The sequence below is a fragment of the Carassius carassius genome, chromosome 11 (genome assembly GCF_963082965.1).
Source record: "Carassius carassius chromosome 11, fCarCar2.1, whole genome shotgun sequence".
Taxonomy (NCBI): domain Eukaryota; kingdom Metazoa; phylum Chordata; class Actinopteri; order Cypriniformes; family Cyprinidae; genus Carassius; species Carassius carassius.
In genome coordinates this window covers 15288760-15315613 of record NC_081765.1, presented here as the reverse complement: position 1 = coordinate 15315613, position 26854 = coordinate 15288760, and the positions used below count along the sequence as shown (strand labels likewise).

The window sequence follows — 26854 nt, the reverse complement described above, 5'->3', positions numbered from 1 at the left end:
CACTGGTTTAGACATCATGTGACTCACTTTAAGGAAATGTCGTGTGGCAATAAATAGGGGCGTGTCCTTTTCCTGTGTCTTGGCGCACTGCTCAGCCAATGGGGATAAAGCCTCAAGACATAGCTGACTGATCTCTGAGCTCATCCTGCAGTGTGTGTGTTAAGGAAAAACCCTAGACAACATAATTCAACAACAAAAACTCTCAACAATTAAATCCAACACAATATGCAGACTTTAAATAATGTAACACTCTCTTCTGTATACACAAAAACAGGAGGATACGAGGTCATGCCCAGCTCCAGGGAGCACATGAGACTTTTGAAGAGCTCCTCAGGCAGCTGAGGGATCTTCTCTGGGAAGATCTCACAGATAAAGGTGATGAGCTTATAGTACTGGTTACACAGAGAAGGGAACTGGGTAGAAGAAAAAGACAGCGTACTTCAGAACAGTAGAACACCTTTTACTTCAAGTTTCTGAGCTGCTATGAAACGATGTAAAAACTTTCAAAATACATCTCAAAAACTAATTTTACCTTAAGCAAGTCCTGAGACATGAGGGGCAGCACAATATTAACCCCATACAGCACAACATCAGCAGCTGATACGGGCCGTCCAGCACCAGAGCTCTGCTCCTGCCCACGAAACACTTCATCTGCACACAAAACACACACATTCTTCATCTCTCAGGAAAAGGCTCACATATATGATGCAAATGACATGAACCATGAATGAATGCTCATACCAGTGTCACTGAAGTCAATGAACTCTTTGGAGAGCAGGTTGGTGAGGAGCTCCATGATTAGCAGAAGGTCCTGGTACTGGTCCTCCTCTGCGGCTACATCGAGTCTCTTGCGACCCAGATTGTTCTTGGAGTAAACCTGCAGCAGCGTCAAGCAAACCTCATACAGTTTCATAGACTTAGTCTGTGGAGACAGAGAGGTGGTGCGTTGAAAAACATATTTAGGATGCAGTACGAATGCTGTCTTTTCTACAAATACCACGCATGGAAGGCTACATCCAAAATGTGTGAACAAATCTAGAATCAGTGCAAGCTCTAATGTCTCACCTCGCCCAAGTAGCAGATCTGTTTGTGGGCCACTTCCACAAAAACCTCAATGATGAGGTTGACCGTTTCTGGTGAGTTTCTGTAGACCTCCATGAGGCCAATGCAGCTGGACAGGAAGTCCATGAGGAAGCTGAAGAGAGATGCCACATTGTCGATCTGCGTTGCTTCAGCGATGCCACACAGAGCTTCCAGAGTGGCAACGATCTCCTGCTTCACAGCTTCCTCTTGACAGATCTGAGCAAAGTTCTCCTGGTTAATGAGGTTAAGGAAGCGCTGCTGGAGTGGATGCAGTACCTGCAGCACAGAGAAGAGTAATGAGGTCATGCTTGATAAACTCTTAACTTTTCCCTGCTTTGTGTTCTCTTCAGAATAACGCTTGACCTTCCAGATATTTCTCAATAATCATTTGGTTTCTCACCTCGGCCCAGTATTGCTGTTTGGTATCAGAATCCATGTGAGCAAAGCCGCCCAGGACAAGGGCCTTCATCAGGGTCCGCTGGACTGTGCTGGACAGCATATGCAAAGGAGGGCTGCGACTGGCAAACTGCTTGGCCAAGTTCCACCAGTTCTCACACTGCACCACGATGTTCGCCCTGGACCATGAGAGAGGAAAGAGTTGAGAAACACAGATGAACAAGCCTCATATTTTAATGGAATCGTTCTCCTAAGAAATCATCTTTCCATCACTCATATGACCTGTATGACATTTAAATCAGTTGCATCACTGTTATTTCTGCAACTTGCAAGAGTTTGAATTTGCCAGGTTTAAACATGCACATGAACTAGTCAAAAAGTTTGGGTTCAGTAAGATTTTTTTTGTTTGTTTTAAACTTACTTTTATTCAGTATGCAAATTGATCAAATTTGACAGTTAAGAAAATTATAATCTTACAAAGGATTTGTATTTCAAATAAATGCTATTATTATGAACTGGTGAAGGAATCCTATTTTATTTTTTTTTTATTTGCATTTTTTTTACAGAAAAATATTAAGACAGAAAACGGTTTTCAACACTAATAACAAATGTTTCTTGAATATCAAATCAGCATATCAGAATGATTTCTGAAGGATCATGTGACACTGAAGACTGGAGTAATTATGCTGAAAATTGAGCTTTGCTCCATAGGAATAAATTACATTTAAAAAATTATTAAAATAAAAATATAGTAATCATTTTAAATTGTAATATTTAACGTCACTATTTTTACTGTATTCTGCCATTTCAACTTTTTTAAATATATTTACTGAGCTTTTTCAAGAACATAAAAAAATCCTACTGCCTCAATCTTTTGATTGGTATTGTACGTGAACAAAAAACTATTTATTTTCAGTGACTTTAATCAAAAAAAATTTAATTCTGAAAAATTAAATTTAAGACCCTCAAATTGTTCCAAACCTGAATGAATCCACTGAACACAAAGTAAGATTTTGAAGAACGTAACTAAATAGTCTCTGGTTCCCACTGACTTCCATTTAATTTTTTTCCCCATACTATGGAAGTCAGTGGGGACCATCAACTTTTGCGTTACCTATACACCTCAAAATATCGCCTTTTATTCCACAGAAGAAAAAAACTACCCCTTTAAACATCAGTCTATTCCTTACACAAAGCCATCACATGACTTCAGAAGAATCTGAATATAGTTGTCGTTGATTCATATGTATCACTTTCATGGTGCTTTTTGTGCTTGAAAATGCGTAATCACTATGCTTTCATTTGATGGAAAAAGCACCATTCTTTACAAAAATCCCTTTATGAATGGACTTAAGTGTTAGCAAATGCCAGAAACTACTGCTTAATGCAATATTTCTTTCTAAAAATATTTCCACTGATATACAGTGCCATTTACTGTTAATTCACATTTATTCATGTAGCATTACGCAATGGTAAGTTAAGAAATCACTTTGCAATGCAATAGCATAATTCCACCAGCAGGCGGGGCACATTAAAAACATTTGGTCTTGTATCACCTGACAGTATATGAAGACATTAGCACACATCACTGGCTCCCTTGAGCTCCCTATGGGGCATTAAGCTATACAGACACATATTTAGCCCTCATACACATTACTCCAGCAAGCAGACACAAACCTCTCTCTCTTCTCCACCAGAGTCACCAGCAGCTCCACAGTATCATTAGCCAGCTCTGACTCAGAGCTCCACACTGACAGATTATTGATCACTTTCTCCAAAAGATATCCCACAATCCACTGCGCTCCCTCTGTGTCCGCTCCAAATGCTGTGCTGAAAGGTATACTGATCTGAGGGAGAGAAGTAAAAGACAAACACTCAGAGGAAGAGTCACATAAAAAAATGTCTAGGTTAGGTTCCAGGAATTTGTGTGTGATTTTTGAACCGAGCCAAAACAGAAACAAACTGGAGGCTTCATTCAGACATCACCCCGACTGTTTCCACAGACTGATTGACCTCATTTTGTTAACTCACTTGGCCGTAGAGTTTCTCATCCACCAACAGGTATGTCTTGGCCCAGCGCCGAAGAAACCAGACAATGTCTTTGCCCATCTGAGGACTCAGGAGCTCAGTCAGGCTCGCTCGTGTAGCCCGAGATTCCACTTCTGAGGTTCTTAGCACCGCCGATAACAACCTGTGACAGAGGGATGTAGAGAAATGGAAGTGCAAATCTAGCTGAATATATATATCTATATATAAGGCAATTTCATGCCAGCAGAACAATCTGAAATAGAATTTGACAGTCTGTTGTGTACAGGAAAATTTCATACCTCCACTCATAAAGAAAGAGGACACAAAAAAGGTATTACAGCAGCTTACTATCCTGGGAGACTGATATCCCACGCGCCCCGCAGAGTGCAGCACCATTAAATGTTTCACATTGTTTGTAAAGACAAAACCACACTGACATTTCGAAGCTGCGGGGTCAGTGCCTGTTATTGGGAAACATAATCCCTTGGCCCATTGTCTTTCCAAATCCTCTACGGTTTACCCGCTTTCCCCCACCCATCACCAGCCTACGGTCTCTCCAAATCCTCCGACCTCCACATCGCTCCCCTTACCCATCAACTCAGAGTCCTTCCAGTTTTTCAATCCTCACCTCGATCCCATGCCAGAGTTCTGGAATAACACCATCCATTGAGCCCAAATCAGACTACAGGCAGGTTTTTGCAGACAATACCACTAGGTCTCTATGAGACCCAACCAGTAACCGCTTAAACAGCTTCTACATCATTTCAATTACACTATTCATTAAATTCACAGTCTATAACCCATTCCAATCAGATTAGAATCAGATCAAATATCTGCTTGGAAATGGCAAGAAAAAAAAAAAAGAAAAAAAAAAATCTGTGTTTAAATGTAACAACTCCAGCCCACATTCTGCTCCTTCCCCTTCATTTAAAAGAATAATAACAACAACAATAATAATTAATGTGTATTTATATATTTATTAATAATATCTATACTGTAATACTACTACTACTACTACTAATACTTAACTTTAAAAATGTAAATTTTATTAGCTATATATAAAATTGTATACATTTTAAACATTAAATTTTTATTTATATTTCCTATTACTGTTTAAATGTTAAGTTTAAATAAAAGAACAGCTGAAAACAGCAACCTAAAATCAATCAAAAATCAACTTGGAAATAGCTTCTGAGCACAGGTGACTCTGGGCCCCAGTGCTCCCCTCTGACCCTGGGCTCTGAGCGGCACCTGGCCTGGCTCTAATTGAATAATGTGTGGGGAGTGGTGCTGCAGCATTGGCTGGCGCCGAGGCTGGGGCCACTTGAGGGCTGCTGTTCGCGTGGCAGGCCTAGCTGGGCGCATGCCAGGCCATTCCCCACTGGGCAAGACGAACTGCAGATCAAACGGCCTGTGCTACACCACGCCTGCACGCTCCAGCAGCAATTCTGAGTGATACATTTTAAACAAGTCATTGTTTCTGTAGGCAGCATGATCAGCAAACAGCTGGCTGGTTAATCTGCTCACAAGCTGATCATTACCACTATGTCTGGAGAAAGGCATTTATCAGACAACCAGATGTTAAAGAGACACATTACCAAATCAAATTCTTTTGATCGGCAGGATTTTTAAAACATGTTTTTGAAAGAAGTCTTTTTTTTGCCATTTTTGTGGAAACTGTAACTGTGTGACTAAAGGTGCATACAGAGCAACTGTATGTGTTCGTTTTTTCCACTGGAAATTTTTTTTTTATCAAATATTGGTTCAGGACCTTCAGCATGCACTGGGACGGTTTGCAGCCGAGTGTGAAGCGGCTGGGATGAGAATCAGCACCTCCAAATCCGAGGCCATGGTCCTCAGTCGGAAAAGGGTGGCTTGCCCACTTCAGGTTGGTGGAGAGTTCCTGCCTCAAGTGGAGGAGTTTAAGTATCTTGGGGTCTTGTTCACGAGTGAGGGAAGGATGGAACGGGAGATTGACAGACGGATCGGTGCAGCTTCTGCAGTAATGCGGTCGATGTACCGGTCTGTCGTGGTGAAGAAAGAGCTGAGCCGCAAGGCGAAGCTCTCGATTTACCGGTCAATCTACGTTCCTACTCTCACCTATGGTCATGAGCTTTGGGTCATGACCGAAAGGACAAGATCCCGGATACAGGTGGCCGAAATGAGCTTTCTCCGCAGGGTGGCTGGGCGATCCCTTAGAGATAGGGTGAGAAGCTCAGTCACCCGGGAGGAGCTCAGAGTAGAGCCGCTGCTCCTCCACATCGAGAGGGGTCAGCTGAGGTGGCTTGGGCATCTGTTCCGGATGCCTCCTGGACGCCTTCCCGGGAAGGTGTTCCGGGCGCGTCCCACTGGGAGGAGACCCCGGGGAAGACCTAGGACACGCTGGAGAGACTATGTCTCCCGGCTGGCCTGGGAACGCCTCGGTGTCCCCCCAGAAGAGCTGGAGGAAGTGTCTAGGGAGAGGGAAGTCTGGGGTTCTCTGCTTAGACTGCTGCCCCCGCGACCCGGCCCCGGATAAGCGGAAGAAGATGGATGGATGGATGGATGGTTCAATTAATTTCTCAAACCATCATCACATTTCCAGCATCGACTTTTCACAGAAATTTCTGTGAATAACTTAACGAAACAATCTTATAATTCAAGCCAACAACAACACCCAACTATATTTTCCACCATTTTCAATTGTGTTGATAACATCCTTTCTCAAACTCCTCCTACATCTTCATGGTTGTCAAAAGTCATTGAGGATGCCACAAAAGACAGGAGTCTATATCCTAGCACAATGCCCTGAGTGCACAGAATCAGCTTGAAAGTGTCTGGTCTACTTGTAAGAGCGTTGTAAAAAAAGAAAAGAAACTTACAATAAAATCTAGATAATATTACATGAAAAATGTGAATAAAAAGGAAATTGTATAATAATGTATCAAAAATCCCATAGCTAATAACTACCAATAAACCTGAATCTTCTTAATAGAGTAATGACACACTGCCACATGTGTACTGGGAGGACGCTCTACCTGATAACAGAGTCTGTCCTGTTGCATCCTGGGATGGAGGTGGCCTTCTCTCCAGGAGAGCCGAGCAGCTGCAGTGTAGTGTTGATATCCACCTCTGTCGAGTGTTTGATAGAGTACTCCATCACTTCTGAAGGTATCAATGGTGTTTCACCCTGAGGGTCATCAGCCAAGAGGTAACCTGAGAAAACACCAAATACTTCAGAACAATGACAAAAAGCAACTTGACTGGTCTCCAAATAATAATAAACTCTAGTCGCATCTGAATTACACATTACAATGACCTCGATGAATGAAACCTCTATAGAGGGTATGACGTTAAACATGCGACTCGCATTTGTGAGTGAAAACGAATGACATGAAGGTGAGAAAATCATGACAGAATGTCATTCAGAATGTCTTTTTAAGAATGACACAGACCTGACACTAAAATGAGCCAATGAATGTCTTCATAAAGGTCATCTAGAACCTTCCGTTCCACCGTTCCCGGGTCTGCTGAGGCCATGAGGTGCTGTTGGTGTCTCTGGAGTTGCCCGTGAAGCCGTGTGACTCGGTCCTCCAACAATCTAAAGACAGATGAGAAATGTAAGGCTCACAGTGGTTGTATATTTCAGCAGTTTCTCTGAAGAGGACTGTGTCTGTACCCTGTGAGCAGAGGTATACAGTGGTCTGCAGCGATGCGGCCCAACATGCCGATACTGGCCAGCTGATCCGAGAACAGCTCTCTGTCGTCCTCCTGTAATTCGTTAATTTCTTCCTCTTCATGAGAAGCGACACCATTTGCAGTCTAAAAAGATAAATAATGTATATGACTGAAACCATGTGCTGGAGTGGCTGGGTAACTCTGGCGGGCAATTCTTTGAAGGAAAACTGTTTTTGACATTTGTTGTGGTTCATGCTTTTCCATTTTAATTAAGATGAAAAGCAAACCACAAAGTCAACCAAAAAAAAATAAAAAATTACAAGAAAAGCAACAATTTACCAACAAATTGGTAAGCCAGAGACATTTTGACAATGTTAAGAGAACAGATTTAACATGGTGAGAAAGATGCGTTTGGATGTGAAGGTGGATAAACGCAGTTGTTCTGACCAGGTTTCTCGTGCCGTCGGGAGCTGCGAGGTGACACTGAATGTAGGAGTTGAAGACCTGCACGGCCGGCTGGACAAAACAGCCCCGAGGGAAGTGTTCGTCCTCCTGCACCAGCGTCAGCCAGGACTCCAGCAGCTTATCATACGCCTCCATGTACACCATGTCATCCTTATCCAGCTAGAGGAAGAGAGATATACGTGACTTCACGCTAATCATGTCACATGACACATCCTTTCTTTCTACATTACATGCTAAATTTTAGTGTTTGCCCCTCCATTTTTTTAAAGTATAAATTACTGTTATTCTGATGTTAAATAACTCTTATAAACTGTAGTATAATAACATTTTAATAGTACTTAAACTATAATAATTATAATTTAATAACACAATGACATTTATAAATAACATGTCAGATTGACAATTTTAGTGTAAATTATAGTCCTATATTTACTGAACACTTACATTTTTTAATCATTACTTTGGCATGAAGGAGTTTTCTAATATAAACTACTGTTCATGAGTTTGGAGCTTGAAGGATATTTTTATTCTGCAAGGATGCATTAAATTGATCAAAAGTGATAGCAAAACATTTATAATGTTACAAAGCATTTCTATCTCAAAAGCTGTTCTTTTAAACTTTCTATGCATCAAAGTGCATAAAGCCGGTTCTTTGATTAGCAGTAAATATCCATCACCTGCTTTCAAATGGAGCGGCACTTACTACACAGAGCCGTAGTTCCCTGACAAGCTACGCAATATCGTGTTCATAATCGCATGCGATTCCTCTGCGATTATGATGCGATATTGCGTAGCTTGTCAGAGATTAATCGTGCAGCACTAATAAAAAGTCTGCTGCAACAGAGCAGTTCTCTATATTGAAAAAAAATAAAATAATAATAATGAGTTTGACATCCATAGCCCTCAGCTACTCTGGTTGTGGTACAAATGCAGAACTCACCACCTCCTCCAGGGCGGCGCTGCGACCATACGAGCACGTGAGCAGTGTGAGGCAGTTAATGAAAGAGGCGAAGAGCTCGTTTGGGAGAGCTGTCAGAACGCTCCGGGGAAATGTGCTGATGAGGTTACTGATGATGCTGGAGATGCCTACGGCCTCAGAGTCTTCAATCTCGATCCTGTCACAGGGAAAATATGTATCTTTAAGCACAAATACCTCAGCTGCTCTAAAAGGGAGACAGAGATTTCAACCACATCACCAAACTGCTGTTGTGCTGGCACACTACCTGGATTCTGGGAAAATACGTCCACCCCCCCCCCTCCTTTAGTTCTGAAAGAGCACTCGAGGTCTGCCTTTCTTTATGCTCCCAACTGCGCCTCTAACCCATATCAGATGGACTTAAATTGTAAGCAGAAGAGTTCAATCACGCAGATTGGCGGACCTGCCGCATGGTTTTCCGATGATGCAACTGGAAAAATGCTCCAGGAATAGGTGATTACAGAATGGCAGAAACAGAGAGAGGGAGGAGTGGGGAGAGACCCCGACTCACTACGCCTACTTCGTCTACTTGTTCTCAAATTCCAAATAGCAGTGTATGAGAGAATGTGTGTTATTTAAAGCCACAGAGACATCATTACAGAGCATTTAGGTTGTGAGTACTAACACACGACTCCACCAATACATGTTGTACAACAGTGTCAAAAATTTAATTTACTAGTAGATAATATCTGGCTCCTGGAAAGTATTTTCAAGAGGCCATTATGAACACACATTTTCCACATTTAAGTTTAGTAAATTAAACTAATAGTATTTAATTCTATAAATAAAATAAAGAAATACTTAAACAGTAGTAGTAGTAGTAGTATAATATTATTTGTTTATTATCTATACACGTCAAGGGAACCCCCCCCCCATTATATTTGAAAAATAATTGGGTTGTAGATTTGTGACTTGTCCTGGTAATTTTCTAACCCTGCTATATGGCAAGATCTCACTGTCAAGAACTTGTCTGGACCATATTTAACTAAAAAAATAAAAATTACATTTTACTTAAAAGAGAATTAAGCATATGTTTAAGATCATTAATATGTTTTGCATTGCTTTAAAATTTCATTACTGGACCTAAAATAAAAATTCAAAATGTAAATTATTTTATTAATTATAATGATTGTAGAGTGAAACGTAACCTAGACATGCTTTCATTAGGTTCACCTTTGTTTGACAACTACTATGCAGTTATCTAAATACAAAATAATACATTTGGGAATGACAAGCATATCATGCACGCAGTGCAGTAAATGACTCAACGTTTCAGAGAAACGCACCCATTGATCATACTGAGCAATCCCTCCACCAGGTGGGCCAGGTAGGTCACCTGAGCGCTCTCATCGGGGAAGATGGGGCCATGGATGGAGGCCAGCTGGGCCAGGCACTGAAGGGAATCTTGAGCCATGTCTGAGTCCTCTCTGATTTTCCTGTGCACCTACAAGACAGAGACAAAAACACGTCATTTCTGACTCAACTCATTACACTGGTGTAAACAATCCTATTTTCAAAAGCATAATAAAAGGTGCAAGCCTGATACCAGATTATCGACTTTCCTTTGAACTCAAGAACTTTCAAATGACTAACCAACATTGATGATCCCACACAAAGATCAAGATATCCTAAAACAGACTTAATGATCAACTCTCTAAATCGACATCAGCGCAGCTCACCAACAGACTGAAATCCTTCTCAGAAGAAATGATATCATATCATGAGTGCATGAGAGAGAAAAGAAGCAGTGGCAGTTCTGGAGTCTGTAAATGGGACTGTAGGTATACGCTACAATGTTAAAACCAGACAGGCCCCCTCAAAGAATCCAGGAGGAACTACAGACCGGCCCAAGGGCAGCTGACAAAACACACTGGCCGAGGAGCTCACACACAGTCTCCCTGAATCACAGAGAAAAGACTCTCTCATTGACATACAAAAACATTCTTTCTTGTCCGCATCCGTTTCTTCTGCTCTCTTACGCATAGATACGTGGTCTGTCTTCGATTTCTCATCTCACGCAAGTCTCTGAAACCTACTCAGTGGAATAATGAACTGGTGAAGGTGAGGGGTATTCCACAATTTTCCTCAATGGCAAAACTACTGCATCTCGCCACGGATAAAAACACCTGGCTGCCACAACCCAAGCCAATCAATCAGATCGGCTTCTCAATTACCAATCCAGTCCGAGGCTTTCACGAGGACGAGCGGCGAAAAGAGAGCGCTACATGGCCGAAGAGACAGCTAAACCATTCTGAGCAGACCGACTCGAGTCTCCAACACATGTGGTTGTTTGGCACAGTCCTTTGCTCTTTGTTCTTTCCTAAATCCCTGGAATCTTACTCTCTCTCGTCTGTTCGGCAGACGTTCTGGTGGAGATGCTCTGCGAAGACGTGCACGGAGTTGGACTGAGCCCTCTGAACGATCTGGAAGACTGTGGACGAACCTAAAGTGGCATTTCCTCAACACATACCACCTCCTACAGATAAACAGATGAACATCAGCCACTGGGTAAAGTGCTAACACTAACACCCTATAGCACAGCCCTGTCTGCTAGAGCGGTGTGAAATCATCTTCTGAGCTGAAGAAGAGAGGGAGGGAGAAAGAGAAAGAGAGAGAGAGGAGGGGTGTGAGGGGGAGATGAGAGAGAGAGAGAGAGAGAGAGAGAGAGAGAGAGGGAACTGAATAGCGAAAGAAGAAAGAAAAAGAGTACAAGGCCAACGCTCTGTGAGCAGCATGCTCTGTACAAACAGCTGCGCTGAAGAACATCCGCGCCATGTGAACTATGCCAATCGCCTTGAGTCTGACTATAGTTAGAGCCTGGCAGGGGGCGAGGGGGTGTCTAAATCAAAACAAGACTAGGTAGCTCTCCGAATTGAATGCTAGAGAAAAGCGACAGGGCGATCTATTAATAGAGAAAAGACAAAGACTTGTGTATGTCCACGGGGAGGATTAGACCCTCTCCTGCTTTCTATTCTCACCGCTCACTGCTCCGGTTGCATTCAGTGTGTTCAGATCCTGTTACAAAATCAGAGGCCACAATCAATCACCTCATGACAGCGTTATACTCCAAGTGCCATAACAAGCCCTGATTGTGTTTATACCATAAACAAACCACACACATGCTCTGAGTCAGAATCTGATCTCCGCTTCTAAAACTTTGCTTAGCGCTTAACACATGTGGACCCAAAATACGGAAAAAAGTAAAAAAAATGTTTTTAATATATACTAAATAAAGAAATGCCTCGAAACAAAAACATATATCAATATAATTAATGCGAAAAAAACAGACATTTATTTTTTTAATTGTGACACCTCATTCTCAAATAAACAAATATATTAATTAAAATCTTATTCTCATCACTCCAATACAAAAAATATTGAAATAAAAAAAAAAAATTATATAAGTCTTTGTATTAGGTACTTTCAAAATTAATTACAGTAATGAAGACATAACTATCATATTGAACCTCAAAATACAAAAATTTAAGATTTTAATTTACAAAGAAACAAAGAAAAACAAAAAAACAAATACACAAAGAAATAGATGTGTTCTGAATAGAGAACTCATTATGCAATAAATAACTTCATAAAATATCACTCGTTGCAATGCACAAATATATAATACATTACACTAAAATAAATATAAAAAATAGTAAAAAAAAAATTATGATCTGTAATGAGGATCACTACTAATAAAAATAAAAAAATAAAATAAAAACAAGTACCTGGACACACTGTAATAAGAATTTGTTGAGAAATGTGCTGGACTATGAAAATAAATGTCAATGCAAAATCTTAAGGGTCCTAAATTATAATCCATTTTTGATAAAAAAAAAAAAATAAATAAAAAATTATTCAGTTGTGAATCTGACACCATTTTGACTTATTTTATGGATATATAAAAAATGTGACTGTTTGTTACTACATGAGAGAGTGTATGTGAAGCCGGAGGGTGTAAGAACAAACCTAAACTAATACCACAAACAAAAACACCCTTCAGTTGGTTTGGCTGGTAGAAAAATGTTAGCCCAACCATGGCTTTATTAGGTGCAAAGCGAATGAGACTTATTTAAGTTATGCTTCATTTTCTCTCTTCTGCACATTTCCGAACCTCTGAAAAGCAATCAAAGAGGCCGAGAGACTGCTTCAGATGGATGGCTTGCCCCCTCCTCAGACCACCCGAGGCAGGATTGGAGGCTGTTAACAGGGGCTATGAATCCAGGGTTCAGAGTCTAATCCTGCAGTTCATCTCTAGTCACCTCTGACCCCAGCAGCGCGTGTATGGACGCACCCTCGTCTGTTCAGGGCACAGCTGACGAGCCAACATACACACACAGACACCACTGACAGGCCGACAAACGCACTCACCCTTATACACATAGATCCCCCTGGCATGGGCGTAAAAAACAACAAGCGCACCACACACAGCTACAAGGAGACTCGTAAAGACACTCAGAGGGTGTGACAGCGGACCACTTTTACCCTTAACAAAAACATTCCCCCCACTCACTGGAAATACAACTAAATATCACATGGCTCAAACAAACACTCCAAACGACCGGCACAGAACTGCTGAACTACATGCTCAGCACCAAAGAGATTTCACTGAACTATCCTAAATACAATCCTAAATTAATGTTACAATCAGATATCAGATTCACGGTCTAGACACTGTGGTGCTCACATGGGGGATAAATGTTTGAATCTGGCTCACAATTTTTCCAGGTCTTGTTCATTTCTCCATCTACTTACCGGCTGTCTCCATCTCAGTTTTTTTGTCAAAAATAAATAAATCCATTTGTCAAAAGCCAATATCTACACAAAGTTTTTTTCACATGTTTTGAAAGAGGTTTCATTTGTTTGCCAAGGCTGCATTAATGTGATACTATTGTGTACTATTTTTTATTCTTATCTAATGAATTTGTTATCAAACAATAATATTGTAAAATGTTATTAATTAAAATATTATATATATATATATATATATATATATATATATATATATATATATATATATATATATATATATATATATATATATATATATATATATATATATATTTTTTTTTTTTTTTTTTTTAAATGCAATTATGTGAGCTTCAAAAGAACAGCATTTATTTGAAATCTTGTGAAATCATAAATAAAGCATGGACCCCATAATTATTTACCGATAAATGTATTTATCTTCTTGGATGTTTTTGTGTGTTACAACACTGTACCACAGAAAATTCAATTCGGCTTTTCAACAATGACAACACATACTTTAATGTCAAATAAATATTTATAAAAAAAAATGACAATCACTAAATGCGATTTTTTTCTTTATACTATTCAACCAAATGAAACCACTAAACTACATATGAATGACCCAGTGATGATTTGGGTGTGTCATACTAAAGCAGTTAAATTCTTTTGACTACAAAATCCAAAATAGTTGATTTCCATCTCATTTTACATGACTCTGAAGATTATTAAGAAAATAAAAATATATGACATAAGTTTTAGAATCTAACTTAAAAAAACAACAACAACAACCATATTTATCTGTTATTTCAGTATGCTTAAAACTCCTAACAGCAAATCCCAGAAAGACAAATGAGACACTTATGTTTGAACAGCCCTTTACCTCCAGGTCAACAGATTGACCCTTTTTAAACGGCTGTGCAGTTTGTCGCCAGTTTATAGATTGCGGCCTCCTTAGAAAAGATGCGTGAATTATGGAGCAGCATATTGGCACCTTGTTGACTCATTCCTGAGCAACAGAGTGAAGGAAAGTAACGTCTAATCTGGCTGTAGAAACCACCCAAGACTGATGGTGGAAAGCAGAGCATTATTTTGCAGCACATGCCTCGGAGAACGTGTAATGGTAATGGAGAAAGAGCGGAACGCTATTTGGCATATGCATCACTGATGCCGGTGTAACCTGACAGAAATGTTCCACACATCACAACCTGAGCCTCACAGGAATTAGTTCTGTGAGATGTAACGAACCATTAGACTGGATTTCTAATGACTGGAAGGTATATTATGCAGTATGCAGGCATAACATGATATTCTGGGGAAAATAGAGTCTAAAAGTAGATTTAAAGTAGAAGAAGAATTTAAGAAGTATTTCAAATAGGTATCTTAAACTTTATTCAGCCATCTAGGGCAGTCATGGCCTAATGGTAAGAGAGTCAGACTGCAACCCAAAGGTTGCGGGTTTGAGTCTTGCTACTGGCAGAGATTGTAGGTGTGGGGAGTGAATGCACAGTGCTCTCTTCCAACTTCAATACCACAACTGAGGTGAGACCCTTTAGCAAAGGATCGAACCCCCAACTGCTCCCTGGGAGCTACAGCAAAAAAATTGGCTGCCGACAGCTCCGGGCGTGTTTATGGTGTGTGTGTGTGTGTGTGTGTGTGTGTGTTCACTACTCACTGCTGTGTGTGTAACACTTGAATGAGTTAAATGCAGATCACAAATTCCGAGTATGGGACACCATATTTGGCTACAAGTCACTTTAAATCTGAACATTAACATCAAAATGAAACTATGGATAATTATAGTATATAATAATGCTCATGATAGATTTGCTTCTCAGGAGAACTCTGACAGCACTGAATCTGTACTAATGCATATCTAATACAATTATTTATTACCTTATTACCAAACATTTTCCTTGTAATGTTGTCATTATTGCCATGAGCAACAGACTTCACATTTGGGAACGGTTTATCCCTGGGACAGTTGTGTCACCCACAGACCCCGTTTCAGACTAAAAGAGCAAGTTCACGTTTTTACAGGAGTGCTGAAAGCATCATATACTATATCAAATAGCCTATCGTTCAAAAGTTTTGGCTTAGCAAGGTTTTTTAAAAAAGTGACAGTAAAGACATTTATAATGATAAATCTTCTTCAAATAAATACTGTTCTTCTGAACGTTCAATTCCTCAAATCTTGAAGAAAAAAGAATCAGTTTTCACAAAAGCAAAGTAATGTAATAATAATGTAACAAGATTTCAAATATATTACAGTTTTTACAGTATTTCTGGTGAGCACAAGAGACTTTTCAAAAACTGCAGCTCACTTCTAAACGTGCCTTATAAATATTTCTATATCTGCTAAATATTTATAACAATATCTGATGCATTGTCATTTGGTCAAAACATCAGTGGTTGGAGACAATTATTTAGAAAAAGCAAAGCAGGAAGAAAGAACATGAGAGGAATAAACATAGAATGAGGGGAAGCAGAGACGCAGGTATTGAATGTGCAATGGCAGGATAAGAAATCAGGAAAAAGGATTAAAGAAAATCTCTTTCAAACAGGTAGTTGAGAAAACACCTCAGATAGAATAAATGCATAAGTTGGTACTCACAGTGAAGAAAAGGTCCATGACTCTGTGGTCTAGAAGAGTTTCCCTCCAGGACTCGGTTGGCTTGAGCATGACATTCTGAGTCGCTTCGAACATGGCAATGTAGTGCCTCCCCAGTGACACCTCAGTTAAGGGCAATAGCAGAAGCAGAAAGGATAAGGAAAGACATTTTTTTAAGCCTCTGTCACTTCTCTCTGGCCGTTCTGTTCTGGATTAAGAAGAGTGTGGAAAATTGCTGCAGTGAATTCCCAGCGACTGTTTTCTGCAGCTCCTTCTCTATCGCTCTTCTTCAGCAGCACCGTTACTACTGTCCCCTCCCCTAAATGTTTACATCAAAATCTCCCCCTATCCATATGTAGCCCACTGGAAAAAAAGGAATGTCAAAAAGCGCGAGAGGCAGGGAGGGAGAGAGAGAAAAGGCTCCCACAGGAATGTCTGATCAAAGCCAGTTACCGGCAAAGGCCATGCATTCCTCCAGGCCGGACCCACAGTCACTCCCAGCAGACAAATGCAAGCGCTCTCTCATTCACACACACACACATTAGCGTATCTGCTCACGTCCACCATATACAGCCACATATGTCAAAGCAAATTATGTGGCGACTCACCTATGCATTCACTAAAGCTGAAACTGGGAAGTGCCAGGTGCCAAACTAGAATAAGTGTGCTGAAGTGTTATAACTCTTCTGCCTGTGTCTGTCCTGATCAGACCTGACTTTACGGCTTCTTAAAAATAGCAAGGCCTGGGGCCGGCAGAACTCTGAGTGACCCGTGCTGAGGAGAGAATGGGCCTCAAGGGAGAGCAGCTGGAGCTTTTGTGCTGACCACCAGCGAGCTGATAGCAGCCTGCCACGTGAGCGCAGCAGGAGAGACTGACTGACGGATGGACAGGGCGTAGGGGATAAACCAGCCGGTCACTTAATGTCACTTGGAGCCACTGCTGGAAAAGTGTGTGAGCGTATGAAAAACTGGAAGGGTGACAAATATGACCTTCTGAAACCCAACCCGGGCTTACTCACAAACGCACATGACTCGTTTCCACCAGCCCTCGTCCCAGCTGCTGAAGACTCAAAACACATGACAAACTCCGAAACCAAACAGACGGTCTCAAGTAAGTGCTGTAACATTGGGCTGATGAAGGGCTGCATTCACAACGGACATGTTATCATGTTCAGCTAGAATGAGCTCAGTGAAATAGCACAGAAGCAGACTCGAGATATGTTTTGAACTTGAAACACTCATGGTATGAGATGCCACGAGTGAAACAGAAAGAAAAAAAGAAAAACAGTGAGACGTGACGCAACTACCAAAGAAGCCCTTTTGCACATGTAATTGCAATAAAGTAAGTTAATTGATGTGTTTATCTTATATGTTTGTTGACAATCCACTATTTTTCTGAAGTTTAGGGTCAGTAAAATAAAAATCTGAAATCATTTTTAAAATGCTGATTTGGTGTTCAAGAAACATTTCTTATAAATCTTGAAAACAGTTTTGCTGCTATATATATATATATAATATATATATAATATATATATATATATATATATATATATATATATATATATTACTACTACTACTACTACTGTTTTATTCAAATAGTTTGGCTTCCTAAAAACAACAGCATGAAGTCTTAAATTTGGTAGCACTGTCTCTAGAAAGTTATATAATATAACTATTCATATTTTTGGATTTCCCCCAAGAACACATATGTAAATGAAGACCAAAAAAAAACAATATCAACTAAAAGATATAATTTAAATGTGTACCACAACAAAAAGTTTCCAGTTACCACACAAGGAAAATATTTTTCAGAGGTGGCCACTGCAACAAGCTGGCAACTGCACAAATTCAGAGACATAATTCAGGTGGAACTGGTCTGAATCTGCAAGATGCTGCTTCCTTAACCCAAAATCACTGAATACATAGATATCTGCCGCTCAGTAGAGATTAATGATAACACGGTTGATATATTGGCAGGGTCGATTAAAATCAAAAGTGGACACTGAAGTGCAAGAAAATGAAGTAGTAGCTGAATGTGAGCTGAAGACATTGTGTGTTTAAGTTTAGGACTGCAGACTGAATCAATCAGGAGGCATTCAGAGAACATAATAATTATGAGAGTGCTGAGAGCTGCCCGGTGCCAGAGAACAGAGATGAGATCCAAGTCTATTAGGAAGCCTGAGTGTCACATCCTCCCTCTTAAGATTCCCCCCACGCCCCAGGAATGCCCTCCTCCCCGTAGTCAAGTCAGGGACAGCAGTCTTACAAAGCTCTGCTCCACTTGTGCATGTGTGTGTTAGAAATGCGCAGTGACACACAGCCGTCTGTCATCTCGCTCTACCATTCAGAGCACCTGACCGGCTCAAAGCCTGGCCACAACCCGCCCCAGGGTCACTAAAGCCGTGAACAGACATGCAGTCCTGCAGACATTGAGGGGAATCACATGTTTAGGATTCACTCAGATGACATGTACATGCGTCAAGTGGGAGTGTGTCATGGAAAGATAACACGCATGCCATGGCCTTGAGTACTGAGAGATGGCGGCACTTTGAGAAAAGAGTCTAAGCGGCTGTCAGAAACACACACACACGCGTGCGCACACACGTCATGTTGGCTGTTACAGTACATCATATAAATAATTTAAAATATATCACAAAAATGTAATATAAAACACTGTTCAAAAGTTTGGGGTTTTAAAGTATTAAAGTATTAAATTAACAGGAATAAATTACATTTTAAAACACTAAAATAGAAAAATGTAATTTTACATTTAATAATATTTAATATTATTACTGCTTAATGTATATTTGATCAAATAAATGCAGCATTGGTGAGCATAAGATACTTTCAAAAGTAAAAAATAAAATAAAATAAAACTTATTGCATCTGATATGAGATTAATGTTTTAAATCAAATTTTGAGTCACTCATTCCTTCAAAATGCCAAAGTAAATGCTGATTAAGTTAAAAAAACGCCTTGTGTTGCTCAGAGATCATAAAATACTTCTGTTCTGATCTTTGTTTGGAACAATTTTCATTTGTGAAATAGAAAAAAAAATGTAAGTAACTACTTGTTTGTTGAACTACAATCAATGTAACATTTGCAATTGTGAAAATAATGTGATACTTAACTACATGTTATAAATAAACTAAACATTTAGAATTTTCACCTCAGTATGTTCTGTGAGTTTATGTGCAGTTATGCTCATTTGATTTGATTTCTCAATGAAAGTCTCTCTCAGAGACAAGCAGCACGAGCCACTGATATCAGAATACACCATCAACCATCAATTGCTTTTTAAGCTGAACGTAATAAAATCAGAAGAATCATTCTCGAATGTCGATGTGTCACTAGTTATTTTTTGGTTACTTAATCAGGCTATTCATCCGGTCAGGCAAGAAAAATTTGCAGCTAGGACAAACAATTTGAATAAAATAGTAGTAATTTTATATTATTATTATTTCAAGAAATATATTACTATTGTATCTTACGCATACATACACAAATACACACACACACATACATATATCTGTGTGTGTGTTGTGAATGCAAATCTTGTATAGACTCACATTAAAGAACAGATTAAATGACAACTCATTCATGCAACTCATCAAATAGTCAATTTTAGAAATGAACACCAACAAACCCACTCTGTCCTCTCTGTGTCCTTAGCAAATGTGTTCATGGTATCAAAGAACTATCTTCCTCCAGCGCCCAGTGGGTGATTAATATGACTTGAAAGTATGCAAACACATCAATGCACAAATGGCTGGCCGACATTCCAGCCCAGCACTCAATGAGCTGTGTGTTTAAAGGCACACTTATTGAGCACAATAAGGGCTTGGCACAGGCCTCCTTTGTAAGTGATATGTGACCCTGGTTGGCACAGACGCCAGCTCAGATCTCTTTAAAGAGACACAGAGACACAAAGTCAGCCTGAGTGGTATTAACACCTCACAGAGCTAAAACACACAGACGCACGGACACCATCAATCACAGCTCATGATTTAGGACTAACACCAGCACATGCCAATAGTACAAAAAAATAAAAAATAAAAAAGGCATGCCAAGGCACAAGCAAAACTACAGAGGGACAAGATCCTTAAAACCTTTAGAAATGTATCTGAATGTATTCAAATGTATTAAATTGTGAGACAAACTATCTAGATGCAAATCGATCATTAATACAAATGCCAGAGAGGTTCAAATTTTGTGGCTTTAAGCAGGTGAAAGCACGCTCTAAAATAAGTTAGCCGCAAGGTCAGGTTCTTTTTTTCTTTTTCTTATTTTAACAAGCACCAAGAAATGAGCCTGGATCTAGTTCTGTTTGCGATTATTTAGCAATAAAGGTTATGAAGGTTAAGAATGATTATCACATTATAGCTTGTCTCTTATTAATCCAATAATAAGTCACAGATAATTTTCTTTCTTAACCTTGTACCTCTAAAACATTTGTGGCTGCAGTCCAGGTCTAGTGCTCTCTAGTGCTCGCAGGAAATCCAGCCTGCTTCACCTCTGTACTTCCCTCTAAATTTACAAGTAAAAAAGACATAGCTACAAACATACACACAAATATAAAAAGTCACTAAAAGGATATGATTGGGTGGAAGAAAGTTCCAGCTGAGCACTTGATTGGCCAGCGCAAGGTAGCGCTGGAAAACACAGGACATCTGAGCATTGAGGTTCTCCCTCCGACTGAACTCCTGCAGGACCTCCATAGTGAGCATGAAGATCTGCCTGAGATCGTCCTCCTGCAACACACACACACATATATGCATTATGATTACGACATGTTTCAGATCATGGTTTTTATTGTTTTCATTAAATCTGAACCATATATATATATTTTTTTTCAGATAATTGACAAGGCAACACTTTTCATTTTTTTGTTTTTAGTACTAAAATAACTAAAACTAAATTAACTAAAAAAAACAAAAAAAAAACAATACAATTATTTTTTTAAACAAAACTTAATATATAAAATTTAAAAATAAAATCTAATTCAAAATATTAACTAAAACTATATAGGATCATCAATGATTTGATATCAATGAAAAATTCATATCACATGAATATTTCTAAACGTTTTTGGGTATTACTGGTTAACATACAAATATAAACAGTAAACAGCCAGCACAGGGACAATACACCTGTTAACAGGGACAGAAGGACAGACCTGAAAGACACGTTTGCAGCTTCCGTGAAACTCCATACTGAGGCCAATGTTACTGGTCTTACTGGAGCTGGAGAACTCACTCAACAGAGCCGTCAGGATGGAGCAGGCCAGTGTTTGCTAGCAGGACAGAGACAGGCATTACTTTCCATCAAGGCAAAACAGGTTAAATATCTTAAATACCATTTAAATTACCTATTATAATTCAATACTGGTGCAAAATACATCAAATAAGAACAGAAGTTTTCCAAAGGTTTCAGTTTTAATGTCTAATGTATTATTACGGCTAGGCATTTGACTGACCACACTAACTCTTTAACTTTAACTGAACAAATTCAAACCATAGAACAGGAGCGCTCTCTGCAGGACACAGGGCATACTCTATTTTTTCAATAGGGCTCTGTTAACAATTTTGTTTAGGAACACCCATGGCCATAAATTATTTTTAGGGGAATGGGCAAAATTCAGTGACATACTGCTGCTTTTTTTTTATTTTTATTATTATTACTACAGACGGTCAACTTAATATGTTACAATACAACACATGTTAGGGCCCCAACATATTCTCTCTCTCTCTCTTTTTTTTTATATCAACCACATAGACAATTAGGGTAAGTGTTCCCATTAAGCCCACCAAAATCTAAGTTTAGCAGCTTTTCATAGATATTGTCCAGATTTATATGGGGAAAAGTAAAAAAAAAAAAAAAAGTGTGTTGAAATAAAATATGTATCTCTCATTTGAAAATGTACTGATTAGTTGATGTACAATTTAGAATATAAAATGAAGATTTTTATGAATAATGTCAAAGGTCTGGCATGGCCTTAATTGGTACTTTGCAATATTTAAGCCTGTATGTGTACCAAATAAGCCCACAAGATGATTTATTCACAAAAGATAAAAATTTATTGATTTTAATTAAGTAAAACATCAATATTTTTTTTACCTTAAATAACTAGAAACTGAGGGATTGGACATAGACCTGGAAAGTATTTTTTTATTGTGCCATTTTTTTTTTCAAAAAGTGCAAATGTGCAGCATGAGTTAGGCCTGTATGAATTAAATTAAATTAAATAATGTATGTCTGAGTTGGCCAGTGGTTCCAAAACTCTTTCTGCCGGGCCTCCCTTTTGAAGGGAAAAATATTTTCTCTTTTTTTTTTTTTTGAAAGTCTCTTATGCTCACCAAGGAAACATTTATTTATTAAAAATACAGTAAACCCTGTAATATTGTGAAGTATTGTCAGTTTAAATTATCTATTTGAATGTTTTAACATATAGACATGCATCTACAAGTTTGAAAACAAACAATGCACATTCAGCCATTGCTGAATTATAGTTTGAAAGCACTGCAAACTCTTACAGCTTTGGTCCATGATGTGATACACAAGTCTTACCACTGTGGGATTGCCGCTGCTAATGAGTTGGCTGACCTCATGGAAGATGCTCTTACAGTTGATGGATTTGTCAAGAGAGCCTCTCTTCACTATGACTGCGACTGCTAACAGGATCTGCTCTCGAACATACTTTTGCAGACTGCAGGGAACAGAGAGAAATGTATACAGTTAAAAAAAAAAAAATCAGGCAAGAGATGCACACTTTTACTGAGCCATGCTAAATACAGACCAAAACAGAAAAGTTTTGCGTATGCCGTCACGTTTTATGTTCATACACTTACTTGGGTCTCTGTAAGACGTAGGTGAGGAGGAACGTTCTGAGGGACTCAATGCAGCTCTTTTCCAGAAGGATCCATTCTCTAACCACAGCCTCCATGATGGCTGTGGCGGCCTGGAACAACACATAGTCCACTTTACTAGTCTCTGTGAAAAAGACAGACAACAGTCATTCGTTATTATTATTTTCTAAATTATTATAGTTTTACACTCTAAACAAATTTTAATATGTCCTTGAAATTAACAGAGTTTTATGAGTTTAGGCATTAAAAATGTATTAAGGCTCCGATACAATTCAAGCAAAACTGAAGAACAAAACGGTGTGGTCCTTGTTTTTTTTTTTTTGTTTTTTTTTTACAGAATCAGGCCAAAAAACAAACAAATAAAAAAAACAGCAGATCTGGTGCACATGTGATCCGATGATTTCTTAACTGCTGTTTTATGAAAACTAATAAATTAGCGATTTATAGTTGATAAATTAAAATTTTGCAGACATACAAATTTGAAATGTAAAGTCTGTGCTTTCTGAGAAAGACTGGCAAGTCACTGGTGAGATATTATGAAGAAAATCTTTTGGGAAGAACTAAGACTCCGCACAGTGGTGTCAGTATTAGTCCAAGTGTCTGTGAGACCTGAGTGCTGAGACTCACCGAGGATGTGTTTGCAGATGGCAAAGGGGGATTTTGACTTCCTGAAGGAGAGGAATATGTGCTCTGCATGCTGCCTCTGTTCTGTGCTTACCATGGACGGCGGTGCCTGTCAACACATTCATGGGAGGGGTTTAACATTTGGGTCTTTGAACACGGTGCAATGATCGATATTAAATATCACAAATGCAGACCAAAACAAGCAAACCAAACACAAGTTTATGTTTATTTAAACCAATCTTTATTACAATTATTATATACATTACCTTTTAAAAATGTCAGTAGGATTCAGTAAGATTTTTGCAAGAAGTCTTATGCTTATAAAGCCTGCATTTATTTGATTAAAGATACAATTAAAACATAATATTTTGAAATATGATTACAATTTAAAATTAATTAATTTCTGTGAAGGCAAAGCAATTACCTCCATCTTCAGAAATCAATGTAATATGTTGATTAGGTGTTCAAGAAACATTTCTTCTTCAAGATTCTTTGATAAACAGCTTTGTTTATCTTTTGTAACATTAAGTTTGTCTTTGATCAACATTCAGCATCCTCACTGAATAAAGCATTCGTTTAAAAAAAAAAATCTTACTGACTCTGAACTTGAAAGGTAGGGTATATTATAGATTTTAGTTATTCCATAATTCTTTAGTGTCCTTTTAACTCAAACAAACATAAAAATGTCACATTCCATTCCATTTTAATACATAATTACAGCACAGCATCATCCAACTCACAGTTACCAGACTAAAGAGAAGAAGGTATAATTTCACACACACACACACACAGAGATGCCCTGACATTTAAACGAGGCATATAAAATAAATAGAATAAGCACAATAGAAACATTTTCCATGCATAGATCAACTCTTTGCAGCATTAAAGTTCAACAGTCAGACTGAACAAATACTGCAAACCTCTTGTATGGAGTACAACCAGTGTGCCACTTTAACATACAAATATGAAATGCCACCTGCCGATTGATGAATATCAGCCAAGGCAACAAGAACAACTAATTACACCCAGTCAACTTTCCTGAATCCTACAGACTTCTGCTTCATTTGCTCCAGTCTCAATCCTGTCTGATGCCATGGAAACCTCAACATGAACATTCTTTAAAGGTTCTTTATTGGAATCAATGGTTCCATGAAGAATCTTTAACATTTCCATTTCCAAAAAGGTTCTATATAGTGGAAAAAAAAGGTTCAACATGGCAGATACAGCAGCTCCTGCACCTCACTTTATATTTTGAGCTCCATCTGATGCTGCTGGTCAACGACTGATTTGCCTCTTGTGGATATTGATTGCTTAGCTCTTGATCGTAGCTTAAACAGAAACACCAGGCTGAATCCATGCATGTCCAAGCTTCACAGAGAACAGTAGAGACACAGGTTGAAATGAGATGGTGTGACTGTATGCAGTCGTAGCCAAAAATATCGGCACTCTTGGTAAATATGATCAAAGGCGGCTGTGGAAATGTATCTGCATTGTTAATCTTTCTGATATTTTATTTTAAAAAATTCCACAAAAACCTAACCTTTCATTGGATAATAATTTAAAATGGGGGGTAATCTCATTATGAAATCATTTTTTTCTCTAATACACATTGGCCACAATTAACAGCACCGTTTAATTCAATGCTTTTTGAAACCTCCATTTGCCAGTTTAATAGCTCTGAGTTTTCTCCTATAATGCCTGATGAGGTTAGAGAAAAGCTGACAAGAGATCAGAGACCATTCCTTCAACAGAATCTCACTCCAGATCCTTCAGATACCCACCCCCCACTTTGTTGTTCTTGAGGTTTGTGTTTGGATTATTGTACGGTTGGTCCATTATAAAATTTCCAACAGAGCCAGTCCCTTTTTGATCTTTTTTATCCGTTGGCATTCAATAAAATAAAAGATGCCATTTACAGTATCTGAAGAGGACATCCAGGACCAGAAATATAGGCCAACAACATTAAAAATACAGCAGTATATTTCATTGTACACATGGGGTACATTTTATCCCTGTGTGCACCAAATCTATCTTGAGTGTTCGCTGCTAAAAAGCTCATTTTTTATTTTCATCTGACCATAGAAACCAGTCCCGCTTGATGTTCCAGTCATGTCTGATAATGAAATATGCTGGGGATTGTTTTTGGATGAGCTAGGAGAATTTTTCTTGAAACCCTCCTAAAAAAACATGTGGTGATGTAGATGTTATTTGAAAATTTGTGAATATGAATGGGAATATACTTCAGAGATATTTTACTCATAAGAACTTCTAGGGGTGCCAATAATTGTGTCCAACATGTATTAAGAGAGAAAAAAAATTAATAACTATACCCCCCCCCCCCCATTTAAAATTCTTATTATCCAATGAAAGGTGAGCTTTTTGTCTTTTTTTTTAAATAAAAGATCAAAAGGATTAACAATGCAGATGAATTTTCTTCTTTGATCATATTTACCACGGGTGCCAATATTTTTGACCATGACTGTATTACCCAATTGTACAAAGCATTAAGGCTGTAACAAGCTAATCTATACATTTCATTTAGTTTATCAGTATGACATTCACTTTTAACCAAGCTGATGCAAAAGTCATGGTCAGATACAGGCCTATGCCTGTGGCGATGCTGTGACAGACTGGTCCAAAACACAATGGGCATGTATGTTATTCAGATAATATTCTCTTCTGCATTTAATTCAGGGTTTTAACACATTCAGCTTCACACAGACACTGAAGGTACTTTTTTAAAGATGGTTTGATCCCTGGTAGACAAAAGACAACAGCCCTCCCTAGAGCTTACAAGCATGTGTGCTTTATATTATTTAAAGTCACCCAGTGATATCAACACAAGGTCAATCAATTACGCAATGATGTTCAGTATGATCAGGAAGAACTACTGATGTAACCCTTAAAAAAAATATATGCAGCAAAAGTATCTGGTGATGAAGATTTTTTTTTGATGTTTTGCAAATAACATGTTGATAAGAATGTCACTTTTCCATACGAAAAATGCATTCTAGCAATCTTGAATCTGGTCTCAATAATAAATGCTCACTTACTAGCAGACTGAAATCAATTCATCCATCTATCAATACTATACCAAGATAAAAGACTGTAGTGTAATGATACGTCAACTGACTAGGATACTTTAGTGATTAGTCTGCCCAAGCATGACTGCATTGACATCAGTGAGTCTGACTGACGATCAGAGATACACGTCAATACCTGATCTCTCCTGTTAGAGCTTTACATTTTTGCTCGCTGAAATATATCCATGACAAAAGTTTTCAGACTTTATAACTACTCATCTACTCAGCGGAGGTCTAGTTAGGCTTCAGGAAAGATGATTGGAGAGAACTATCAATCAAGAAGCCTAAAAGCATATACCAGGCCACTTCTAATAAATAGGTC

General features: G+C 38.7%; 1 protein-coding gene across 1 annotated transcript in view; it reads right to left on the bottom strand.

Moving 5' to 3' along the window:
* The window catches only part of LOC132152833 (exportin-4), a 28685-nt gene that overhangs the window by 214 nt on the left and 1617 nt on the right, over positions 1 to 26854 (bottom strand). Inside the window, exons 2-21 of the mRNA XM_059561741.1 lie at positions 23453 to 23558; positions 22808 to 22949; positions 22527 to 22665; positions 21136 to 21252; positions 20558 to 20710; positions 15963 to 16076; positions 9892 to 10049; positions 8570 to 8744; positions 7612 to 7788; positions 7166 to 7308; positions 6942 to 7087; positions 6525 to 6702; positions 3511 to 3670; positions 3157 to 3326; positions 1484 to 1658; positions 1066 to 1359; positions 742 to 922; positions 533 to 651; positions 283 to 413; positions 28 to 145 (exon numbers count right to left, since the gene is read on the bottom strand). Coding sequence (XP_059417724.1) covers positions 28 to 145; positions 283 to 413; positions 533 to 651; positions 742 to 922; positions 1066 to 1359; positions 1484 to 1658; positions 3157 to 3326; positions 3511 to 3670; positions 6525 to 6702; positions 6942 to 7087; positions 7166 to 7308; positions 7612 to 7788; positions 8570 to 8744; positions 9892 to 10049; positions 15963 to 16076; positions 20558 to 20710; positions 21136 to 21252; positions 22527 to 22665; positions 22808 to 22949; positions 23453 to 23558 — 3096 coding nt within the window. The remainder of the gene's footprint in view (positions 1 to 27; positions 146 to 282; positions 414 to 532; positions 652 to 741; positions 923 to 1065; positions 1360 to 1483; positions 1659 to 3156; positions 3327 to 3510; positions 3671 to 6524; positions 6703 to 6941; positions 7088 to 7165; positions 7309 to 7611; positions 7789 to 8569; positions 8745 to 9891; positions 10050 to 15962; positions 16077 to 20557; positions 20711 to 21135; positions 21253 to 22526; positions 22666 to 22807; positions 22950 to 23452; positions 23559 to 26854) is intronic.